This window comes from Rosa chinensis, chromosome 6 (assembly GCF_002994745.2).
Source record: "Rosa chinensis cultivar Old Blush chromosome 6, RchiOBHm-V2, whole genome shotgun sequence".
NCBI lineage: Eukaryota > Viridiplantae > Streptophyta > Magnoliopsida > Rosales > Rosaceae > Rosa > Rosa chinensis.
Window position 1 is genome coordinate 9,181,820 of NC_037093.1, and position 22,854 is coordinate 9,204,673.

At 37.3% G+C, this 22,854-nt stretch overlaps 4 protein-coding genes and 1 pseudogene across 6 annotated transcripts; 4 read left to right on the forward strand and 1 right to left on the reverse strand.

Moving 5' to 3' along the window:
• Nucleotides 1-3,086: 3,086 nt before the first annotated feature.
• On the forward strand, nucleotides 3,087-5,138 carry LOC121050240. Its single transcript, XM_040509741.1, has 2 exons — nucleotides 3,087-3,501; nucleotides 3,576-5,138. Exon 2 carries the CDS (start codon nucleotides 3,891-3,893, stop codon nucleotides 4,812-4,814), a length of 924 nt encoding a protein of 307 aa, XP_040365675.1. The 5' UTR covers nucleotides 3,087-3,501; nucleotides 3,576-3,890; the 3' UTR covers nucleotides 4,815-5,138.
• Nucleotides 5,139-10,827: 5,689 nt separating this feature from the next.
• Nucleotides 10,828-12,490, forward strand: LOC112170777 (probable serine/threonine-protein kinase WNK9). Its single transcript, XM_024308079.1, has 4 exons — nucleotides 10,828-10,902; nucleotides 11,026-11,063; nucleotides 11,166-11,222; nucleotides 12,343-12,490. Exons 1-4 carry the CDS (start codon nucleotides 10,828-10,830, stop codon nucleotides 12,488-12,490), a joined length of 318 nt encoding a protein of 105 aa, XP_024163847.1.
• Nucleotides 12,491-15,780: 3,290 nt separating this feature from the next.
• Nucleotides 15,781-18,355, forward strand: LOC112170047 (probable protein phosphatase 2C 63). Of its 2 annotated transcripts, none has more exons than XM_024307193.2 (4): nucleotides 15,781-16,322; nucleotides 16,458-16,828; nucleotides 17,482-17,718; nucleotides 17,810-18,355. In XM_024307193.2, the coding sequence occupies exons 1-4, from the start codon at nucleotides 16,055-16,057 to the stop codon at nucleotides 18,080-18,082; spliced, it is 1,149 nt and encodes a 382-aa protein (XP_024162961.1). In that variant the 5' UTR covers nucleotides 15,781-16,054; the 3' UTR covers nucleotides 18,083-18,355. The 2 variants fall into 2 exon arrangements, with proteins under 2 accessions (XP_024162961.1, XP_040364222.1); XM_040508288.1 differs by having other exon boundaries at nucleotides 16,181-16,322; nucleotides 16,443-16,828.
• Nucleotides 18,356-19,015: 660 nt separating this feature from the next.
• LOC112170048 (zinc finger SWIM domain-containing protein 7) lies at nucleotides 19,016-21,223 on the forward strand. Of its 2 annotated transcripts, XR_005801593.1 has the most exons (6): nucleotides 19,016-19,256; nucleotides 19,350-19,371; nucleotides 19,461-19,566; nucleotides 20,205-20,312; nucleotides 20,404-20,563; nucleotides 20,886-21,223. XR_005801593.1 is itself a non-coding variant. In XM_024307194.2 (5 exons), exons 1-5 carry the CDS (start codon nucleotides 19,196-19,198, stop codon nucleotides 20,503-20,505), a joined length of 399 nt encoding a protein of 132 aa, XP_024162962.1. In that variant the 5' UTR covers nucleotides 19,018-19,195; the 3' UTR covers nucleotides 20,506-20,795. The 2 variants fall into 2 exon arrangements, 1 of the variants encoding a protein (XP_024162962.1); XM_024307194.2 differs by lacking the exon at nucleotides 20,886-21,223 and having other exon boundaries at nucleotides 19,018-19,256; nucleotides 20,404-20,795.
• A 151-nt stretch (nucleotides 21,224-21,374) lies between these two features.
• LOC112170046 lies at nucleotides 21,375-22,854 on the reverse strand (annotated as a pseudogene).

Sequence of the window (22,854 nt, forward strand, 5' to 3'; positions counted from 1 at the left end):
AGTGAGTTGCAGACTTAGATGGTGTATTGAGTTACCTTAGGCCTGCAAACCAGTGTGGTAACTTTACTGACCATAGACTCATTTTGTAGGTTGGTTAATGATAGCTAAACTAGGAGAACTGACCAGTATACTTTTATCATGCTTATATTGTGTACATATTTTGACTTGTCAGGTGGAAATCCCTGCAACAACCATGAAGCAGTGTTATGTTAAGCCATGTGCAGGGGTGATGTGATAATGATCTAATGTATATGTAGATAAGTGGGTTGTCGCCACCATGTCTCTAAATGCAGGTAGTTAACTTTATTCTCTTATATTTTTGAAGTAACATATTTTCTTTTGCTTTTCACTTTTATCATATAGGTTAGAAATCACAATATATATGAATGAAGTTAAAAAAGCATCATGTTTTGATTTACTGTATTTAATCATATCATATCAGATTGCATTGCCAAATGAAAAGCATCGAGATTCTGATATTTCTAGTTTTTGTATTGGAAATGGATTGGAATTGATCTATATCTATTTATCGTAACTATTATAATTAATCATTATGTTTGGGTGATACAGTTTCTCTTCTATGTAGAATGAGTTGTGGGTTTAGATGGAGTAATGGATATTGTATTTTTAGTTTGTTAGCAAATTGTTGTGATGTCAACACTCTTAGTAACTTCATATTTAAAACTGCTGAGTACGCATGGTGGAGATGGCCTATGTATTAATTGTACCTTTTGTTTTTTTGGCAGATATTGGAAATCAGAATTGCATGTGTTGTGTTATGCAGCAATTGTGCAAAGGTTGCTACATAAAATCAATTTTTTTTCCCTCTCTTTTTCCCTTTCCTATAGAACTCTATTGTTGTATGCAAGTTATATTCTGTAACAATGAAATTGGCACTCTGACTATGTAAACCAGTTTTGCAGTGAATGTATGGATGTTGAAATCATTTAGTTTGTTCATAATATTACTATTGGTTATTCCAGCTGCTTTCTATTAATTGTAATGCCACATGGCATGTTGGTGGATGAAGAAGGGTGCCAAATTTGGCATTAATTTTTTTTTATTAAAAAAAAAATCTAGTTTTGCCACTGTAAGAAGGGTGCCAAATATGATTTGACATCTGACAGGAGTTATGGGTGGTGATGGCACCATTAAGCAATTGGTGCTCTATGTCACATTAGAAACTGGAGCAAAGGGGACTGACACAATAAGGGTGGCTGCATGGTGGCTAATGTGATTAAGCGTGTCAATTGTTGTCAACTCACACCAATACTAGATGGTGTCCTATAGCCAGATTTCTAGTAGTGAGTATCACTTCGATAGAAGAAGTGAAATGAACTGTTTTGTATAATTTTTTTATTTTATTTATTTTATTTTATCTAAAGTGAAAGAACTTTATTGATAACATGAGAAAACTTACAAATCAACAAAACAGATCAGCGGGTACATAAAGTGGTTTCAACCAACTTGCCAAACAAGCATAGACGAAAAACCACATTCCAAACTCAATTCTGGGAACTACCATCTACTGCGCGCAAGGATAGGGGAAAGCCACACTGCCCACACAGGCTGTTCTTCCATCCAAACTTGGAATTGGGGGACTGGCTAGAGCAACCTTAGCCACCCTGTGCACAGCACAATTGCAACTTCGGGAACATAATTCCAACTACAAGACTTAAATGATTTTGCAAACTCTCTGATTTCATCATACACCACTCCTTCATCACTCAGACTGACAACAGGCTCTATAAAAGCCTCCACCACTACTATAGCATCACTTTCCATTACTGCATGCTCAGTCCTGTTAAGAGAAACATGTATCTCACTTATACAAAAAATTAAAAAATTTATCTGCAGAAGTTTAGGGTTTAGGATGACAGAGCGCTCTGCCCGAAATGAAGGCTTCTTGAAACAGGGTAGGTGGAATTGAGCTCTAATATCAGTTCATCTGCACTGTGCTCCTGAAACTTCTTCATTCCATGACATCTCTTTACTGAGCTTTAGGATGGCAGAGTTTGCAGTAACAAATACAAATTGTACTTTCATATAGCAAATTAGTCATTGTAGTGATCATTAACTGCACCACCACAAACATAAGCCAAAGTGAATCTCATGGCATCGATAGAAAAACTTGCAGATCTCCAAAGTCATCTAGCTTTACGAGAAACAATGCAAGCCTCATCCCCATAAAACTATTAAACAGGAAGGTTCCAATCAAGGAACTTCTCCCCTAGCTCAGGTTGTGCTTTTCATAAGATTCACCACTGAAAAAGTTTCCCTCTTGCCACAATTTTTTGAGCCTTTGCCTCAGTCTTTAATGAAGAATGTCACTCATAAGCTTTGTGGAAGCTGTCATTTGATTGAAAAACTAGTTTTCCTTTGGCATGATGATCATTCTACGGAAAATTGTATAGAAATTACACACAATCCGTTACTGACTCCCAAGACATAAAAAAATAAAATAAAATAAAACAGACGTTAGTCACATTACTCTAGAAGACTGACAAAAAAAGAGTATCAATCATATTAAGGGGACTTGGAAGTTATACCAACAATCACATGTTCACAACCTAAATAAATCCTTGTTAAATATCAAGTTATCAACAGTTGAAGATATAGCAACAGCAGTAGCAGCAACAGAATACGTACTTATAAAAAATGATCAAAATTTAAGAAACGACGAATAAGAAATTTTTTATGCCTACACAGCTAGAGGTTAAAGCTAGGGTTCTCACTTTGATTAATAACTTGCTATTAGGAAGAAAAGCAGATGCAAGAAACAAATAGATAAATTAATCATGTGACAGTGCTTTACTAAATTCATCAAATGCCGACGCCATTACATTTCCATAATATTAACAAAGCCACACAGGTTAAAATTGGAAGTAAAAGATTTATTTCAAAGAAAAAAAAAATTTACCGACTCTACCCAAGCTCGGTTATGTTATCACCTCCTCCACTACTTGGGCACCAAGTTCGACCAAAAATAACCGAAAAAAAGTAACAATTTCTTGATGCCCACGAAATTGTATCCTATTAATAAGCCACAAACAACCTACATTTCTCACAGTCCGGATCATGGCTCCTGCATTATGCCTAGTAGGTCCACCAGAGCTGCACCAGCCCTAAAAACCTCCCACCACTCCTATCTCAACCTATGAAGACCTCCCACTTTGTAAAGATCTCAAGTCTTCACTCCCACCCTTAAACCCTCTCCTTGAATTTTTTTTCAAGGCCGTGTCACACACTGAAACGCCGCCACCGCCGCCAGAGAATCCCAAGTTCGGATATTATTGGCTGTCGGCTCCACCAATGCCGAAGGAGCTGACCGACTATGAAGAAGAGGCCTGGAAGCTTGACTCTCTCACCACTCTCAAGACGATAGTTTGTCTTAGAATGATGGAGAAGCCTGACAAAGAAGCGTTCTACAAATCCCTCTTGTGGGTCCACAAAAACCACCCAAAAACCCTAGCTCTGAATGTCATGGTTTTCGGGCTTTAGGTTGGTTCGATGATCTGTTGGAAATTCTCAAAAAGGGTTTTGGAGAAGGATGAGCTAATTATATCAAACTACAGGAGGAGGATATCAAACTATAGGAGCAATCGTTTGGGAAGAAAGTGATGACGATGATGATGACGAAAAGAAGACCGCAGAAATTGCACCAAAAGATGACATTGCAAAGGCTAGAATTGCAGTTGAGAGGTACCAAAATGACTCAGATTATCGATTCTTACACGATCGGATATCAGACTTGGTTGCAGAGGTGTTGAAATCAGATCTGAGGTTCTTGGCATCAGGTGCAATTAAATCGATAAGCTTCCAAGTTTTGTCCTTCAATTGATTCCCCTTACGACTACGAAACCCTAATCTGTGAAAGCATAGCAAAGAAAATGTTCCCACGCAATAATCATATAGAGTACAAATATGTTGAAGACCCTTATTACACTTACAGGGTTCGTAATCGTTTGGGGGACCAAGTACTAATTCCTCTACGTGAAGCCATAGAGAAGGTGAAGAAGCCATCAATTGAAACCGGAAAAGCATTGATTGCTCTGGAAACATACAGGAAGATATTCGGGCCGGAGTCAAAAGAAGAAGGCGGCAGCATAGTGCTGTTTCATCATTGCATGAAGCTAATCGAGTTCTTTTCACCGAAGGAAAATATGGTCGGCATGTTTGGGAATTTAAGCATTGGCGACTGTTCTAAAAAGCTCCCTCACCAAATAGTGGTTTCCTTATTTAAGAAGGAAAAGGTAAAGGGACGTGGACCACGTGGTAATGAAGCTGCAGAGCTCGAGTGGAAGGGACTACTGCAAGAGTTAACGAACCAAGGCAAGCTCAGGAATTGTGTTACCGTCTGTGACATGAGGTCGAGCATGACAGGGACATTCAAGGAGGCGGCTTGTATCTCAATGGGGTTATTGATTTCGGAGTTGAGTGAAAATCCATGGAAAGGAAAGATCTTCTCCTTCAATGAATTTCCCAAGCTGAATGAGGTTGCAGGAGACGATCTTCAATCCAAATGCGAGTTCATGAGGCAGATGGAATGCACTGAGAAAGTTAACTTCGGCGCTATTTACAATCGGATTTTGCAGATTGCACTCACAGAGAAGCTAAGTAAGGAGCAAATGCCTAAAAGGATTTTCGTCTTCACCTATAGTGATTTTGTCGCGGCCTCCAAAAACAACTGGATGAAGAATACAGGGAAGCATGGGCTAGTTACAGAAAGAGAGGGTTTTCAACTGTGCCGCAAATGGTGTTTTGGAATCTCAGGGACCCGGTTGGGGAGCCGGAGGTATTTGGGAGCCCGGTGAAGAACCAAAATGGGGGGATGATCATGACTGGTTTTTCAAACCTTCTGCTCAAACTGTTCTTCAGAGGAGAGACGGATTCGAGAACGAATGCTGGTCGGAGCCATTCTTTTTATCGTGGTGTTAATGTACTTTCCGTGATGAAATATGTTCCTAATGTAGAGGATGTGATTAGGGATGGCAAAAATCTCCATCGGGTAGGGTACCCTAATGGGGAGAAATTCGGGGAAAATCGGGTAATGGGGATGGGGATCCCCAGTATTCGAATTCTGAAATCGGGTAAGGGGCGGGGATGGTATTTTGATCCCCATCCCCATACCCACCCAATAAGAATTATACGAAATACATATATATATATATTTGTTTATTTATTATATATATTTTTGATATTATTTATAAATAAATATTATGTAAACTTTATCTTTTTGTCAATATTTAAATTCTGTTAATAAATATTTTCAAAAAAAGAAGAAGATTCTTTTAATAAAAAATCTTTATCAATATGTTAATTTTCCTTAATTGAAATAAGAAATTTATTTTATTTTGATGTTCAATTTTAACTTCATATTTTACAATACATAATTGTTTGTATAAATTTTTATATAATAAATTGGTAATATTCTTCATGGGGATTGGGGCGGGTATGGGGACCTAATCCCCAATGGGACGGGGACGGGGAATCCCCAGTATCTTATTACGGGGATTGGAGAGGGTATGGAGATGGAGAATGAAGTCGGGTATTTAATCCACTTACCCTACCCTGCCCATTGCCATCCCTAGATGTGATGAACTGTGCAATTTCAAGAGAGGAGTTGAAGAATCTTATTGTGTTGGATTGATGGATGTGATCACATATGTAATCGAGTTTTGTTTAATCAATGAAATAATCTTTCAATTAATAAATTTTTTTCGGTCAAGGATGAATCGGGTTATGGTATTACAATTGGTTATCACTCTGTATCTTCAGAATAGATTACAATTACAATTACAATTGTATGATGTTCCACCAAATAAAGTATTGGACCATCACCAACCCGTACATGTACAACGGATATGTTCCTTGAAATAGTTCTAGGCTAAGTAACTAGACACTTTATTGTATTCATGACTTATAGTTGTTTTTCTAGCTTGTTGAGAATATATCTATCCCACATGGGGAAAATGAGACATTGCTTATGAGTTTATAAGGGTTTGGGTCACTCCATCCATTGCCAATTTGTTTTGGATGTGAACCCCAAATTATTTTATCATGATATCAGAGCAGGTTACTCACGTGTGCATGTCTAACGAACAATTCTTAATGAACTATCTCTTGCGATTAATGCATAATAACTTTATAATTTTTTAATCCAACCATTCATGTTGTATAACGTAATATAAAGATTAGCTCTGTAAAAAATCAATCAAATTGAAGACCTTTTAGTTATTCATTTCTATGAAATACATGGACAGTTCATCATAGTAGTAGTAAGTGTTGTCAGAACTATCCATTGTTTGATTCATTTAGATAATTAAATGATTTCCAATTTGATTAATTTTTTACATAGATGATCTTTAAAGGATATTTAATCCAACCATTCATGTTGTATAACGTAATACAAAGATTAGCTCTGTAAAAAATCAATCAAATTGAAGACCTTTTAGTTATTCATTTCTATGAAATACATGGACGGTTCATCAAAGTAGTAGCACGTGTTGTTAGAACCATCCATTTGTTTGATTCAATTAGATAATTAAATGATTTCCGATTTGATTAATTTTTTACATAGATGATCTTTAAAGGATAATTTAAGATATACAGTACTGTTGGATTATAAATTTATTAAGTAAAAATATGTTAATTGACAACGGGGATGAATATGCACATTCACCCTAAGGGTGAACCTAAGAATTGTTCATGCCTAACGGCCACTCGGGCTCCACATCACCCAAAGTTGTCCATGTGTACATGCCTTACTTTATCTTGCGTTTTTTTTTTTTTTTGAAATTGTTTTCCTAGCTTGTTAAATTAGAAAGCATATATGCAACTTTTACATACTAATACATTTCAATATATTCTAAAAGCATGTATTTTTCCAAACTTTGCAATTAATTCACCTTGTCTCAAATTCGCATATGAAAAAAAATGAGAAAGTTCCATTCCACTCCCCATGTTAATTGAACGACAAATGCCTAATTCAATAAAAACCCTAAAAACAATAGAATTTTTTGCGAGCTCAATTGAATAGATGCTTTGTACTCGTATTGTGTTCACTTTTGGGTGCGTTTGTAATACAAATGTTGTAGTTTAGATACATAGTGAATAAAGTTATTACTTAACCTCAAATCGAAGTGGGGACCAACAATAGTAGCAATGGAAAGGCAGCTCCACCGACTCCCATCATTCGAAATTGCTATTTGTTTGGGTGCAAAATTGTTCCCATCGAAGATTGAGCCATACCTTGGCCAAAAAAAATCTCAATATGAAGAAGTCTAGGGGACAAGTAATAATTCCTCTACACAAAGCGATAGAATCACAGAAGATGAAGAAGTCTTAATTCAATGGAAACCGGTGAGGCCCTGATTGATTTGACAAAAAATAGGAAGATCTGTAGACCTGAGGGTGACAATGTAAGCAACTTGGTACTGTTAAAGTATTACATGAATATAATTGACATCCTTTTACCAAAGTAAGATAATTTGAAGTGTTAAAGAATTTGAGAATTGGCGATGGAATTGAACTCCCCACCAAATAATAGATTCCTTGTTGAACAAGGAAAATGGCAGTGATGATGAAAGCACTGGACAACTCGAATGGAGGAGGCTCGTCCAAGAGTTGTCAAACTAGGGCAAGCTAAGGAATTGTGTTGCCGGGTGTGACATTTCATCTAGCATGACAGAGACAGTCAAGGAGACGGCTTGTGTTTCAAACTTTCAACTTTAATGGGTTATTGATTTCGGAACTGAGTGCAATTAAATCCATGGAAAGAAAGGGTTGCCTCCTTCAACGAGTTTCCCAACCTGCAAAAGTTGAAGGAGACAATCTTCCATCCAAATGAGAGTTCATGAGGCAGATTAAGAAACTAAATTTTGCAGATTGCCATCACAGAAAAGCTCAGCAACACGAAGATGCCTGAAAGGATTTTTGTTTTCACCTACAATGATTTTGTCACGTCCTCCAAAAACAACTGGGTGCAAGATTACAAAGACGCTTGGGAGAATCAGAAATAGAGAGTATTTCTGTTGGAATTTTATAGTATTTCAAAATACTTGTTGTGTTAGCTAGCATCCCAATCCAACTGAATTCGATCAGCTTTTACATATACATTTCTTTCATGCTGGAATTGAAATGATTATTCAATATTGATTGCCATAGATTGTTTCAGTTACATGAGTTAATGGCAATAATGGTCCGTTACATGATCATTTGAATTCAATCTTGCAATTATTTTCAATTGGACCGTTCAAAAGAAGAGTTCAAACCCATATTCAAAACTTAACTAGTTTGCTATTCTCCTTAATTGCATGAAATGGTCCTATATTGTGTCTGTGTGAATTGGTGCTTGAATGATGTCAGGTACAAGTCTTAATTGTTTCATGATTAATTTCATCTCAAACACTTCTATATATACCCTCCTTGACGAGCTCATCTATAAATGCAAAAACCCAACATAGTTATATCTATATCATGTCTATGTGAGTCTCTTTGCTATGTTCTCTATTTCACCAAAGGAAAGTCTCAAAGTTGTTCTACCAATCCAAGTATTGTGAGTGTACACATACGAGGATCAAAGTTGTTGTATCCTGGAGGGTAGGGCGCCTTAACCTGACACACCAAGACTTAGTCTTTGAGAGGCGGATCTACTCTTAAGGGTAGTGACTACACGCCTCAAACTTAAACTCTTTTTGAATGCTGTGTCATCCGGAAGTATACAAATCCAATAGATAAGTCTTATAATTCTTATTATTTTAGTCTATTCTCACAATAAAATGATCATCATCATCATCATCATCATCATCATCATTATTATCATCATCATTATTATTATTATTATTATTATTATTATTTTGACTTTGTCAATGGGAACCCAAACGCTTTCTAGGCCAAACATAAACCCCTTTGGCTCATGTGAAATGCTCCAACTGTGCATTGTAGCACAGTGCCTGGTCACTTTGATAGCTTCAAGGTTCGAACCTATGTTGGGGAGCACACCCAATTAGGCAAGAACCACTAGACCATTTGCAGTGGTTATAAATTGATCATTATTATTTGTTATTAATATTTTGTATTTGTGTGATTTTGTAGGAGAACCAAATCTGGTGTACACGTAGCATCCATCGACCAAATTTTCCAACAATCTTAAGAGTAGATCTATTGATTTATTCAAAAAGAGTAGATCTATTGATAGAATATGTCTCATTAGATATAATGAAATATAGAATATGGTCCGGGCATTCATTTGGAATTCCTACAATCTTTCTTCTAGAATTGTTGAAACCAAGTCCTTTATTTAGTAGCTTTAAACTTAACTATTCCTATAAATTGTTACTTTCTCTTTCTTACTAGGCATCGGTTTGCATAATTAAATTACAAAAGTTGTGGTTACAAAAGTGTTAGTAGATCATGTTAGCATTCTAATGCATTATGCAAGCAAAACTTAGTTTCTTTGCAGCTTGCATGTTTTTCAAAAGCTCATATGCCTTATAATTTCAAACATGTGCTTTTTAAGTAAAATCTCAAAATATGAGGTTTGGTTTATTATTTGCATTCACTTCATTTCTCAATGGCATTGTGGTTGTAACTTGAAAAGTAACTATTTTGCATTTTTACTTTTCTATATTAATAGTTATATATAATATCGTTTTACTATTTTCGTACTATTTATTGTGCATCATTGCTATTAACCTTATATATGGTTTAGCAAGAGTTTTTAATTCTCTTTGTTATATAATTTGAACTATAATTATTTTCTATGCATTAAAATTTCTTTCTACCGTTATAACTCAAAAAGTTGTTCTTTTATTGTTGCCTTTGGAATATGTCCCTTCAAAGTATTTTTTCAAGAAAAAGAACAAAAATGTTATCGTGAACAATGTACTGAGAATTTATTTGGTCAATTTCACATTAATAGTTGCCTTTTTGTATTTTGATGCCTTAGAATATTAAGGACAAAATACTATTTACTCCCTATACTTATAGGAAGTAAGCGTTTCAGTCCCTCGCCTTTCAATTTCACCTAAAAAGTCCCTAAACTCTCTAATTTCACCAAATTGGTCATTGCTGTCAATTCTCTGTCAAAATGTCCGTTAAATTGCTGACGTGCCATTCCTTACACGATGAAATGTCTATTATACCCTCACTTAATTTTTCTTTTATATATATATATATATATATATATATCTCTCTCTCTCTCTCTCTCTCTTCTCTTTTTCTTTTTACCTATTCTTCTTCCAGTTTTCTCTCCTCATCTGTTTATCTCCGTCTTCTTCTTCCAAAAATCACCAGCTCTCTCTCTTTTTTCTTTTTTTCTTTGAAGAATTCTTCCAGCTCTCTCTCCTCCTCTGTTTATCTCCGTCTTCTTCTTCCAAAAACCACCAGCTCTCTCTCTCTCTCTCTCTCTCTCTCCATCAATTCAACCACTACAATAGTACTGGCCAAAACTGAAAAATTATCAACATGCTCGCCCGTCGAGTTGCTCCTTGAACACGGCGGGCTGTTCAGCTTTTTAGGTTCTCGGATCCCAGAATTTGGGTTGGGTACAACATTTTCAGCAGATCTGCTCCACGAAAACAGTTCTGCTTCTTCCGCTCCTTCTCTTTCTCACTACCCTCACTCTTCTTCTTGAACATGTCCCTCTACCGCTTCGATGCGGTCAGCACCGGAGCTATAGTTGACACCTGGGCCTCCGGTTCTGGGTCCGGGGCAGAAATCTCTTCTGAGTTGGGTCGCTGGTTCTCGTGGGCGAGGACGAGGAGGAGAGGGAGAATGACACGATCGACGAATAGAAATTTGAAATTAGCCACATAGAAACAAGGAATGAATGGTGTTAATGCTTCTGATGAGGATTACCAAGAGTTTGTTGAGGTTGATCCTACTGGAAGATATGGAAGAGTAAGCACCTATTCTCATGTTTTCATTGCCTTTATGGCGTTCTATGTTGATATTGAATTTAGGGTCTTGTTCTTGCCTCCATATGTTTGAACCCAATTTGATTATGTTCAATGCTTTTTGCAGTATAATGAAATTCTAGGCAGAGGAGCTTCAAAGACAGTGTATGATTTCAATACCCTTTTCAAGTTTATTCGAAAGTTTGAAACTTTTTGATGTAAAAGTATGAATTTTGTATTCATTGTTGTGTTTTTTGGTTGTTTCAGATATAGAGCTTTTGATGAGTATGAAGGGATTGAAGTGGCATGGAACCAAGTGAAGCTGTATGAGTTTTTGAGGAACCCTAAAGACCTTGAGAGGCTCTACCGCGAAATTCATCTCCTCAAGACATTAAACCATAATCACATCATGTTGAAGAAAGATAATCTGAACTTTCCTCTATTCTCTCTACCCTTTTTGTATTTTTTTTTGAGTTTTGAATCTTTCTCTTCTTTATCGAAAGTCTGGAGATGGAGAGAGTGTTGGTTGTTTTTGGAAGAAGAAGACGGAGATAGATGGAAGAAGAATAGGTAAAAAGAAAAAAAAATGTAACCAAAAAAAAAAAAAGAAAAAAAAAGAGAGAGAAAAAAATAAATAAATATAAAAGACAAAAATAAGTGAGGGTATAATAGACATTTTAGAGTGTAAGGAATGCCACGTTAGCAATTTAACTGAGATTTTGACGGAGAATTGACAGCAAGGACCAATTGGGTGAAATTGGAGAGTTTATGGACTTTTTAGATAAAATTGAAAGGCGAGGGACTGAAACGTCTACTACCTATAAGTATAGGGAGTAAACAGTATTTTGTCCGAATATTAATGTTCCTACGGTTGTTGCCTTAGGAAAAGTGTTGCCTTAAAATTTAGTTACAAGTAATAAGGGTTGCCTCATTGACATCTTGAGTGATGAATCAGACCTTATCTTATGGATTAGATATAACGGTTGTCTCGATACTTTAATAGTAACAAACATGGTTGCCTAGCTATTGACAACATCAATATTATTACCGCAAATATATATATTATTGCTTACTCTGCTATTTGCTCGGACAATTGGCTCGGTATGTTGCCTTAAAGATTTTGGGTTGCCTTTCAAATATTTGTTGCCTTTCAGTCAATGTTACCTCAAAACAAATAAATATATGCACTCTTCATTCGTTGACGCCTCGATATTGTCCCTTACACTGATGCCCTGAAAAACTATCTCATTGATTGCTGCATTCGGTTTATGCTTTGAGAAAATGGACATTCAGTGTACTTCCATGAGCCTAAATAATTCAAACAAACTCAAAAATGTGGGGGTCAAGAAAATAAAAGAAACAAATGGGCTCTTATATTTTTGTGATTAGATAACTAAATATCCAATGATGTTTGCTTATTGTTGAGACTATTCAAGCCTTGTAGGTCAGAGTTGATTTTGGCCAATACTCTAACAAAACCACTAAACCGAAATGTCATGGCTGACACATCGAGGGGGATGAGACTCATGCCTATATCAAAGGTCAAGAGTGATGGTAACCCAACCTATGTGAATGGAGATCTCAGGAAGTAGGTTCATATGAGTAATAACAAATCACTTGTTGGGCTGTAGTGCACTATCAATTTATTTGTTGAAGTGTCTCCCCCTATGATGTAGATCGTGCTTAACTGGAATGTGGAAGGTTGAACAAAATTGTTCTTAATGAATACCATAGCCCTTACTAAGGGTGGTGTGTTTGATTCTAGTCCACAATTGATGGATTCACCTATTTGAGTGTGGAAGTGGGACCTCTTCTTATGATACTTTGGCAAGTTCTCTGAGCACTCATGAAAATCCAAGTGCCCATGGTCAATTTGCACCAACCCGCAAAGAATAACTTGATTCCGAGGACTTAATGTGGGTGGTTAATTGCATGATTCACACTAAAGAAATTATGGTTCATAGAAAATTTAATTCTCACCAATTTTTTGTGAGTCACGGCTAGCCTATCCTATGGCTGGTTCATAGTCCAAAAGACACCGATTCAAATGCATTATTTTCTCTATTTTCCTTTGGTACTTCTATCTTCATTTGCTACTTCATTTCATATTTTGAAATATGTGGGGGATTGTTGGAATTTTATAGTATTTCAAAATACTTGCTGTTAGTGTCCCAATCCAACTGAATTCGATCATCTTTTACATATCCATTTCTTTCATGCTGGAATTCAAATGAATATTCATATATTGATTACCATAGATTGTTTCAGTTACATGAGTTAATGGCAATAGTGGTCTGTTACATGATCATTTGAATTCAATCTTGCAATTATTTTCAATTGGATCGTTCAAAAGAAGAGTTCAAATCCATATTCAAAACTCAAATGGTCTGCTATTCTCCTTAATTCCATGAAATGGTCCTATATTGTGTCGCATTGGTGCTTGAATGGTGTCAGGTACAAGTCTTAATTGTTTCATGATTAATTTCATCTCAAACACTACTATATATACCCTCCTTGACTAGCTCATCTATAAATGCAAAAACCCAACATAGTTATATCTATATCATGTCTATGTGAGTCTCCTTGCAATGTTCTCTATTTCACCAAAGGAAAGTCTCAAAGCTGTTCTACCAATCCAAGTATTGTGAGTGTACACATATGAGGATCAAGTTTGTTGTATCCTAGAGGGCAGGGCATGTTAACCTGATACACCAAGACTTAGTCTTCGAGGGGTGGATCTACTCTTAAGGGTAGTGACTACACGCCTTAACGTTAAACTCTTTTTGAATGATGTGTCCTCCGGAAGTCTACAAATCCAATAGATGAGTCTTATAATTCTTGTTATTTTAGTTTATTCTCACAATAAAATGATAATTATTATTTGTTATTAATATTTTGTATTTGTGTGATTTTGTAGGAGAACCAAACATAGTGTACACGTAGCATCCATCGACCACAAATAGTGTTTTGGAATCTCAAGGATCCCATTGCTGAGCCGGTTGTGTTTGATAGCCCTGTGAAGAACCAGAATTGGGGAATGATCGTAACTGGGTTTTCCATCGTTCTGCATGCTCAAAGTGGTCTTCAATGGAGTTAGAGATTCAATAACATATGCAGCTGCAGCAGCTCAAGTGCATGGATTTTGTGGTTTGATATACTTTCAGTACTCAAATTTGTCCCTAAGGTAGAGGATGTGATGACATGTGCAATTTCTATAGAGGAGATCAAGGTCGACCATGTATTTGAATGAGATCAAGGGCCTTGCATTTGACTGATGTAAACATCAATCATAATGTAATAAGTTCCTATGACCGATGATAATCTTGTCTTAATAAAGTTTGTTTAATCAAATGTTGCTTAACCGGCCATAGAACTCCAACAAACTTATTAGTAGATATCTTCTAGTAATGTGAAATTGTAACTAAGCAGCGCATCAAATTGACTGGTGTTTGTGGTTGTGTGTGTCTTGGTTTGTGCATTGCTCACTTCGAATGTGTGCTACTCACAAGCAAGTCCCGGCCGCTCTCGGGTTAGTAAGGATCTTCGTCCTCAATGAACGATCATTTGTTGTTGCTGCAACTACCATCAAGTTTGTTAATTAAATTTTAACCTGACATTTGTTTTTACAGGGGGAGGGCTTAATTATCACAATTTGATAATTAGTTGAGGGTAATTAAAGTTTGTTCGATTGCATTAAGATAAATCACTGTCATCGAGTCAACACGTCAATCCACAGTTCATTTCCAGCGTTGCCTCTTTGAGTACAGTTCATTGCTAGTAAATGAGCTTAATGCCAACACATACGTGATTCATTCCATATGATCAAGGAAATTGGCTGAACATATATACTTTCTATATATCAATGAATAAAAATACCAAACAAATAATTGGTAATCTTCTCAGTAGTATCAAGCACAATAACGAGGATTTTTTATTCTCGTTATCTAAAAACAACAACAACAACAATGCTATAAGGAAAGATTTTCGAACAATTTCCGGCGCTCACTCTGCTTCTTGAACCAATATATTAAACCAGCCTCAGGAATTAAAGTGATATTCACAGCACCCTTAATTTGAATATTGGAGAATTCTTGAAAGGCACAAGCACACCATTTGGTCAATGTTTCATGCTCACTCCTCCTACTGCAATCCAATAACACACCTAATAACGCTCTTTCTTAATGTTGACAGTTTGTTTCGATCTCTTTGTATACTGTGTGTGAATGCTAGGGTCTGGTCCAAACTATCCTTGTTTTCTTTTTCTCTTTTCAGCAACGATCTTTGTTTTCTTGTGTGCTTTAATAAAGGTCGAAATTTCCGAGTCCTCAAGTAAACTCATACGCTTACTAAAAAATTAACCTTAATTTGGTGAATGGTCACCAATAACTTGACAAATGTTGGATTATATTGGGTGTAGAAATATAGGGTTAGACAACCGCAAAAGTTAGGGAATAAAGTAGGCTTATGCCACGCAACAAAATACGAAATGACTTTATTCGGCCATTGATTCAAAACGTTTAAAATCTTACTTACAAATAAAAGACTAAATAGGTAAAAAAAAAAAGGTTATAATAAGAAAAAGCAAAAACAATTAGGCGCGAATTATGTACTGTTAAACCGTATAAGTCAAGTCGTAAACTAAAACGCACTGTTAAACCAACTTTACAAGCGAAAAATATTTCGATTTTTCTCATACATTTGACTTGATACACGGATTTTGTGCTAATAAAAATCCACACAAGAACGAGCTGTAATTTCAGTTACGAGTAGGAATATAGGGTGTTTTACTTAATACGTGTGACTTGCGTGTGATTAAATGGTATTTAAAAAGGTGAAAAAAGAAAAAAAGATAAAAAAATCTTCTTGGACCGAAAGAAGAGGAGAAGAAAAGAAGGGCGAAGACCCTTAATCTTGACGCGGCAGAGTAGAAGTGCATAAAAAAGATCGATTCTTTTTCCTTTTAGCTGTGTTTCACATTCTGCAGTCTTCCCTTTCTTTTCTTCTTCACGCGTTCTCCTTCCACGACTTTTTTTTGCTCTGTTATTTCTCTCCTTTAAATTTCTCCCAAACCCGAAAATTCCAACCGACGACGACGGCGACGACTACATCAAACAAACCCAGTTCGATTCAGACGAAGAAACCCAGTTCGATACATAATGCTGCGGACGATTTCGAGGCCGTTAGAGCGGTGTTTTGGGTTGAGACTTGGGTCCGGCGGCGGTGATGGGTTGCTTTGGCATACCGACTTGAAGCCTCACGCCTCCGGTGACTACTCGATCGCTGTTGTTCAGGCAAATTCGAGCCTTGAGGATCAGGGACAGGTGTTCACCTCTCCCTCTGCCACGTACGTCGGCGTTTATGACGGTCACGGCGGACCGGAAGCTTCTAGATTCGTCAACAATAATCTGTTCCCGTTTTTACACAGTATGTTGTTCCGTTCTCGTTGAATGGGTTTAATTTTTGTATTTTAGGGTATTGGGTTTAAGGTAGTAAAGAGGGTTTAGTTTTGATTGATTTTATAGTTCAAAATTCCTGAGTGTTTAGGTTGAATTTGTGTAGAATTTGCCATGGAACAAGGTGGGTTATCTGCGGATGTGATAAGGAAGGCGTTCAGTGCCACTGAGGAGGAGTTTCTGCGTCTGGTGAAGCGATCGTGGCCGATGAAGCCGTCAATTGCTTCTGTCGGGTCATGTTGTTTGGTCGGGGCTATAACAAATGATGTTCTGTATGTTGCGAATCTGGGGGATTCGAGAGCAGTCCTTGGCCGGAAAGTGAACGGGAGTAAGAGGACGGTGGTGGCAGAACGGTTGTCAACGGATCACAATGTCAGTGATGAGCAGGTCAGGAGGGAAGTTGAAGCACTTCATCCTGACGATTCACATGTTGTGGTGTATACTCGCGGAGTTTGGAGGATAAAGGGGATAATTCAGGTATATTGGTGCTCTTGTCAAGATTTATGTAACTCTGTTTTGATTGTTAATACTTTTTTGTGGTTGTTTTGGGGTGAAATGCAATTTGGTACTCTTGAGGAGTAGGCATTGTTTGTGTAATGTATGACATTGTGTTACGTATGTAAGGGTTTATGATTATAACACGTTGCTTCTAGTGTGGCAGTTCAAAGCACCTAAAGTATCTCATGTCAATTTGCAACATCAGTTCAATATTCAAATTCTTAGTGAACATTCTAAGGGGCCATTGCCTGGTGCAATGGTCAAATTTGGGCTTCTGAGTATGCAAGTTTGATGTTTCTCTCATTGCTTTATCTGTTTCCTTCTTTTGTTCTGAGAAACTTATTCAACTTGCTCCTTGTGTTCTAAGATATCTAAAGAGTTGTGTGTTCCAGGAATATTATCCTCTGCCTCCTGGTCCAGCATCTCTTGCAGGTAAGTTAGAGGTGTTAGATTCCATGCATTAGATGTACATGAAGACCCCAGCAGCATAGAACTGCAGCTCATGTAATGTGTAGGGAGTTTATCTTTTATTTCTCTCTTTGCAAATTTGTTGAGCTTGTATCTAGTCTTCTTTTTTTTTTATTGCATACTGTGATTAAGGTTGTTGGCCTAAAAGTTCTTTTTATTTTCAGGTGTCAAGATCTATTGGGGATGTTTATCTAAAGAAGCCTGAGTTTAACAGAGACCCAATGTACCAGCAGTTTATTACCCCTGTTCCTATGAAGCGGCCAGTGGTGACAGCAGAGCCCTCCATCCTTATTAGAAGCATTAAGCCACAGGATATGTTTTTGATATTCGCATCAGATGGCCTATGGGAACAGTTGAGTGATGAGGCAGCAGTAGAGCTAGTCTTCAAGAACCCTAGAGCTGTAAGTTCCCATACTTAATATAGAATTCCAAGAAAATATTTCAATCTATTGTATACAACAGGAGCTCAATTTTATCGTTGAACATGTGCAGGGTATTGCCAAGAGACTGGTAAGAGCTGCTCTCCATGAAGCCGCCAAGAAGAGGGAAATGAGATATGATGACATAAAGAAAATTGAAAAGGGAATAAGGCGGCATTTTCATGATGATATTACTGTCATTGTAGTCTATCTTGATCAGCACAAAAGCTCCTCAAAACATAAACTCGGCAACAATGCTCTAAGTTCCATCACCCAAGCACCTGTTGACATTTACTCGCTTAGTGCAGAGGAAGTAGAACAGGATATGCATCATACCATTAAGTGAACTCAAGAAAACTTTAGATTGTTGATATCCTAGCGTAGTTAGTAGTTGAAATAATTAAAACACAGGGGAAGGTTAGGTACTTTTTTTGGATTGGCTTGGATATATTAGATTCAGAATTCAAAAGCATAGGTAGACAAAGGGATTGGGAATGCAGACCAGGAGTAGTCTGCAGAGGTTTATCTTCGGTGAATGACTAATTTTGTGAAGTTGAATCCAATTTTGTAACTATGTTTTCTGAACATTATATTACAGAACTGTTTCATTGATTGCTCATTATGGTGTTCATGAGAGGCCTGTATAGGTTGCAGACAGAAATTTTGGGTGCGTCTGATTGTTGCTCGCTTAAACCGGATTATAGTGTACTCTAGCATGAAATTGGGACATGTTATGTCAATGCGAATTGTACTGTTTTTTTTATTAATCTTGAGAAATGGGATTTGAAATTGGACTTTATCCACCATTAGATAAATACTACTAAATCACCTAAATTGTGGTAAATTCGATGTAGATAAAGTAATCAATAAGTAATTATAAGTAATTTTTCTTGTCACTGGTATACAATCATGTCTCCATCTACAAATTTTATAACTTGATAATATTGTATACCACTAAGAATTGAATTTTGTCGTAGTTGTCGGATTTGATTGTGCATTCTTGATTCCTAATGTATCTTAAATCAAGCATGCACCTGGATACACACACACACGTGATTCTTACCAAGAGATAGTCCTCATTTTTAAGATTATAGTCTTAGAAAATCTTGTTTAAAGTTCTATATAATAGACTTCCGAGACAAAATTAACGATGCTCGATAGTTTAACATTTATATTAAATGCAATGAAAGTCATTATTATTATTATTATTTTTTGTTATTGTTACCTATCTTATTCTTTTTAGCGTCAGTAAATCGTGAGTCGTCACATATTGGTTAGCTAACTTAACTGACAAAATACCAATTTTATACCCACAGAAATTACTAAATACGACCTCGCTTCCCAAAAATTGCGGGCTAGAGTTAACTCGTCCGTATAAAGGTTCTGCAACATTTGCTTAGCTCTTGAGTTAACCCAAACTCTATCATCAAACCCAGTTTGAATTGAGAATAATCAGAATATGAGTGCAAGTAGCTTGGTTGCAGAGGCAGTCTGGAAGGCCATTGAATCAGCTGGTTCAGGTCCCTTGTTCTTAAACCCTTTTCTCTTCATTTTTCTTTTGCCACTGTTGCAAGTTACAAGACAATAACACTGATTTTTGTGAAATGGAGCAGTGACCGATGAACAGCTTTCCATGTTAGTGCCCCTATCAAATTACTTGTTTTGAGAAGGCTGTAAATTTCCTCAAATGGGTGTAATTTGAATGTTTGCTGCTGTAAATTCAGGTTGCATTTCTTGTTTGGTAAGAACTTGGAGCGAGCGACTAGGATAGTCGATCAAAGAGGTGTCAAGAGGATTTTCGGTGAGCCCAGTGGACGTTCTATATTTCAGGTTTCACTTCTATTCAAATCAGCTTCTGGGTTTACTTGGTTTCTACTAATTTTAGTCATTTGGATATTGGATTGGCCCCTTGAAGGATTTAATATATTTGTGATGGAGATTACTTCTTTTGCTGTAAAATTTAGGTGATATCAGATTTAAAATAAAACATTTGGGTGTTCAGCTGCTTTGGTAGTGTATATTTTGATGGGGTGAACTTGTCAATTTGGACTTTGGTTGAAAAATTTGGTCACTCATTGGAACCAAATCAGGGCAAAGAATCATGTTGATTTGGACCAGATGTTTAAGGGTCAATTTGTGATGGGCAGATTTCAATTCTGTAGATAAGTTAATATGGTATAGTGAAACTGCTAGATTGGATTATTAGCTATACACACATAAGAGGAAAAAGAAGTGAGTTTTGATATCAAATGACTCACTAAATCTAGTTGTTTCTTGTTCAAGATTATTACATTCTATTGTACAAGTGAGGATTTTATATATAGAGTTATCATAGCTTTTTAACCAATCTTGTCAGAATGCCAAAAGCTAAAATCCTTCAGTTTTAATGCTTCCCTCAGTTGGCCCTCAATTTACTGAAGTGAAAACAAGATTGGAATCTCAGATCTCATTTGGTGTTTTCTGGTTAGGTTGTAGGAGAATCCCGAAGGAAGGAGGAGTACTTTTGTTTTGCTGAACACTATTGCGCTTGTTATTCATTCTTCTATGACATTGTAAACAGAGGAGAGCAGCTTTGTGTAAGAATGCTCTCTTGCTTGTTACTTCATAGTTGCTGAAATTAAACAAGAAAAATGTTGTTCTTACTCTTAACTTTGTTTTCTTATCCAGTGTAAGCATCAGTTGGCTGCAAGACTTGCTGCAGCATTGGGAGCATGCATTGAAGATAAGGTATCTGATGAGCAGTTAGCTCTACTGCTTTCCAAGCTATGACATATACGGCCATAACCAAAATTTGGTAATAGGAGTTGAAGAGATACTACAAGAGCAGGTCACAATTGAATTTGTTCAAATACTTGTTCTACATGAACTGCAAGCATAATGTGAAATTCGATATTGCGACTGTAGGAAATACAGATGTAGTGTATCCTATACGGTTGTAGAGATCGCTTAGCATAAAATGTACATATTCTTTGGTCGGAAGATTAAAACCGCTACAAGCATTATCTGAAATATGATTGTTTTAATGAGTGTTATGTTACAGAAGCGTTTACTTTGTTTTACCTTCTCTATATTTCTGGTTTTTGCGCATTTTCCAAGTTGCCTGAATTGGTCTTTCAGGTTTGATGATTTTGCCTGTTTTAAATTGACAGCCGCATTTGACAGCAACGGTGCATTTCTTGAACTTCCTCAGTTCCTCTGTATAAAATTATTTATACTGATACTTGAGTTGAAAACTGGTTTGGCTATGATTGATATAGTTCCTGAAGCACATGGCGTCAGCCGTCAGGTGCACATCTTATCAGATGAGATCTTTGTTTTCTGTCCAAGTTTTGTGTCATCATACGACTCCATTTGGATTGTTCTGCTCTGGCATTGATTAATGAATTATGCATACCTGAAAAACAAAAACAAGGGTCCCTTTGGTTTCTTCCTAAGTTCCAAGAATGCTCTTAAAAAAATTTGAAATTATTGTTACACCAAACTTATAGCCTATAATGTAAAAAGCTAATGAAGTATTGTAGTTGCTCTGCTTCATTCTGAGCAAAACTTCTTGAAAATTGTAGTAAGGACTTTGAGAAAGTCAGGGTTAATAAGATGCACTTTCAAAAAACGCTGCAGCAATCTTTCATGACACTTGGTTTCACACAGAACAAAAGCAATTCCATTCAAATCCTCAACAGCAAGGTCTGTAATTACTACGACAGTACTACAAGCAAACAATTACAACAGTAGCAACAGCAAAAATGAAGGACAGATACTTGGGGCACAACCACATCAAGGAACAATTCTAAAAGACTTCATCTTTTCAATCCAAGAAACAAAGGAAGTTTTCGGGTTCCTAAAGCCAACAAAACCATGCTCTTTGCTCTTGTTCATACTGTCCGCAGTTGAATCAATCCACCGAAACATAGTGTCCAGAAACCACCAGTTCCCTACCTCTTCCAATTTGGTAGGCACCAAACCATGCTCTCTCACAATTTCATCCCACACTGGCCCTTTATCTTTCATCATCTCCTCAAAACTCAACTCCTCGTGAACTCCAGCAGGCACTAGCTCGAACTGCTCAGCCAGAATCCCCCACAAATGCTTCCACTTGAACACATCCCCATTGATGCAATTAAAAGCTTCATTCTTGGCATAAGGCTCCACAGCTGCCCATATCTGATGTTCAGCAACCATATCCGCATCAGACGCGTCCCAGAATCCTTCCCAAGTTCCTTTACTCCCCGGAAACCTGAGCGGCTGCCCTTCATGCTTACAAATCGCAGCATAAACACACAAAGTCCCAATCGCATTCATCAAACTATAAGGTGAGAAGCCGAATATGAGTCCCGGCCTATGCACAGACCATGTAAGCCCCTCCTTCTTCTTCACCTCCTCAAACAGAATATCCTCCATCACATAGTAAAAATTGGGGGCATTAAGCCTCGGCAGGTCTTCGTGACATGGAGGTTCATGGGGTTGGACATTCCCCAACATCTCAAACGAACCTAAGTAGTGCTTCCGACCCGTCTGCATACATATGTGCTGCAAATTCAGCGCGTTTGGGATCACAGCATTCAACACATTGCTCAACATCTTGCCATTAGCCTCACAGTTCTCAGCTTCAGTTGGCTTGCTCGCCCACGTGACATAAAAATGTGAGTGACATCAGTGAGCTGGGAGAGCTCTGCCTCGGTCTGTGTAGAGTCAGAGAGGTCACACTGGATGTACTGAATCGGGTGGTCAGCGTTCCACTGCGGCCGGGGCCGCCGGGCCACGCCGTAGACCTTCCACGGCCCGCCGGGAGTGTCGGGCAGTGGAAGAATCTCGGCGAGACTGTTTCCGACGAGTCCGGTAACCCCAAGTACCAGGGCCACGCCCTGGTCCTGGTATTTGGGCGGTGCATCGGCGGGATCAAACTTTTTCTGATAATGGATAAAAATTAAATATCAAAAGTATGAATGTATCGAAGAAACAAACGATAAGTTTGTGGAGAATCACTTACCTTTGCAGCTCCTATAGCTCTTGCCCACCACCAACTCATTATGTGCTGTCTGAAATTCCTAGTTCTTTGTTTCTAGAGAGCTCAATACCCGTATACGTTGAAGTTTTAAGGACTAAATTTTTTCCTTTTTC

What these genes read in the sequence shown, in the direction of transcription:
- LOC121050240 (XM_040509741.1), top strand. Translation starts at nt 3,891, where the DNA reads ATGTTCCCACGCAATAATCATATAGAGTACAAATATGTTGAAGACCCT.
- LOC112170777 (XM_024308079.1), top strand. Translation starts at nt 10,828, where the DNA reads ATGAATGGTGTTAATGCTTCTGATGAGGATTACCAAGAGTTTGTTGAG. An exon ending in CTACTGGAAGATATGGAAGA is followed by an intron (nt 10,903 to 11,025) that starts GTAAGCACCTAT and finishes TGCTTTTTGCAG; the next exon opens with TATAATGAAATTCTAGGCAG. An exon ending in GCATGGAACCAAGTGAAGCT is followed by an intron (nt 11,223 to 12,342) that starts GTATGAGTTTTT and finishes CAAGCCTTGTAG; the next exon opens with GTCAGAGTTGATTTTGGCCA.
- LOC112170047 (XM_024307193.2), top strand. Translation starts at nt 16,055, where the DNA reads ATGCTGCGGACGATTTCGAGGCCGTTAGAGCGGTGTTTTGGGTTGAGA. An exon ending in TCTGTTCCCGTTTTTACACA is followed by an intron (nt 16,323 to 16,457) that starts GTATGTTGTTCC and finishes GAATTTGTGTAG; the next exon opens with AATTTGCCATGGAACAAGGT. An exon ending in TCTTCAAGAACCCTAGAGCT is followed by an intron (nt 17,719 to 17,809) that starts GTAAGTTCCCAT and finishes GAACATGTGCAG; the next exon opens with GGTATTGCCAAGAGACTGGT.
- LOC112170048 (XM_024307194.2), top strand. Translation starts at nt 19,196, where the DNA reads ATGAGTGCAAGTAGCTTGGTTGCAGAGGCAGTCTGGAAGGCCATTGAA. An exon ending in CATTGAATCAGCTGGTTCAG is followed by an intron (nt 19,257 to 19,349) that starts GTCCCTTGTTCT and finishes GAAATGGAGCAG; the next exon opens with TGACCGATGAACAGCTTTCC. An exon ending in ACAGAGGAGAGCAGCTTTGT is followed by an intron (nt 20,313 to 20,403) that starts GTAAGAATGCTC and finishes TTTCTTATCCAG; the next exon opens with TGTAAGCATCAGTTGGCTGC.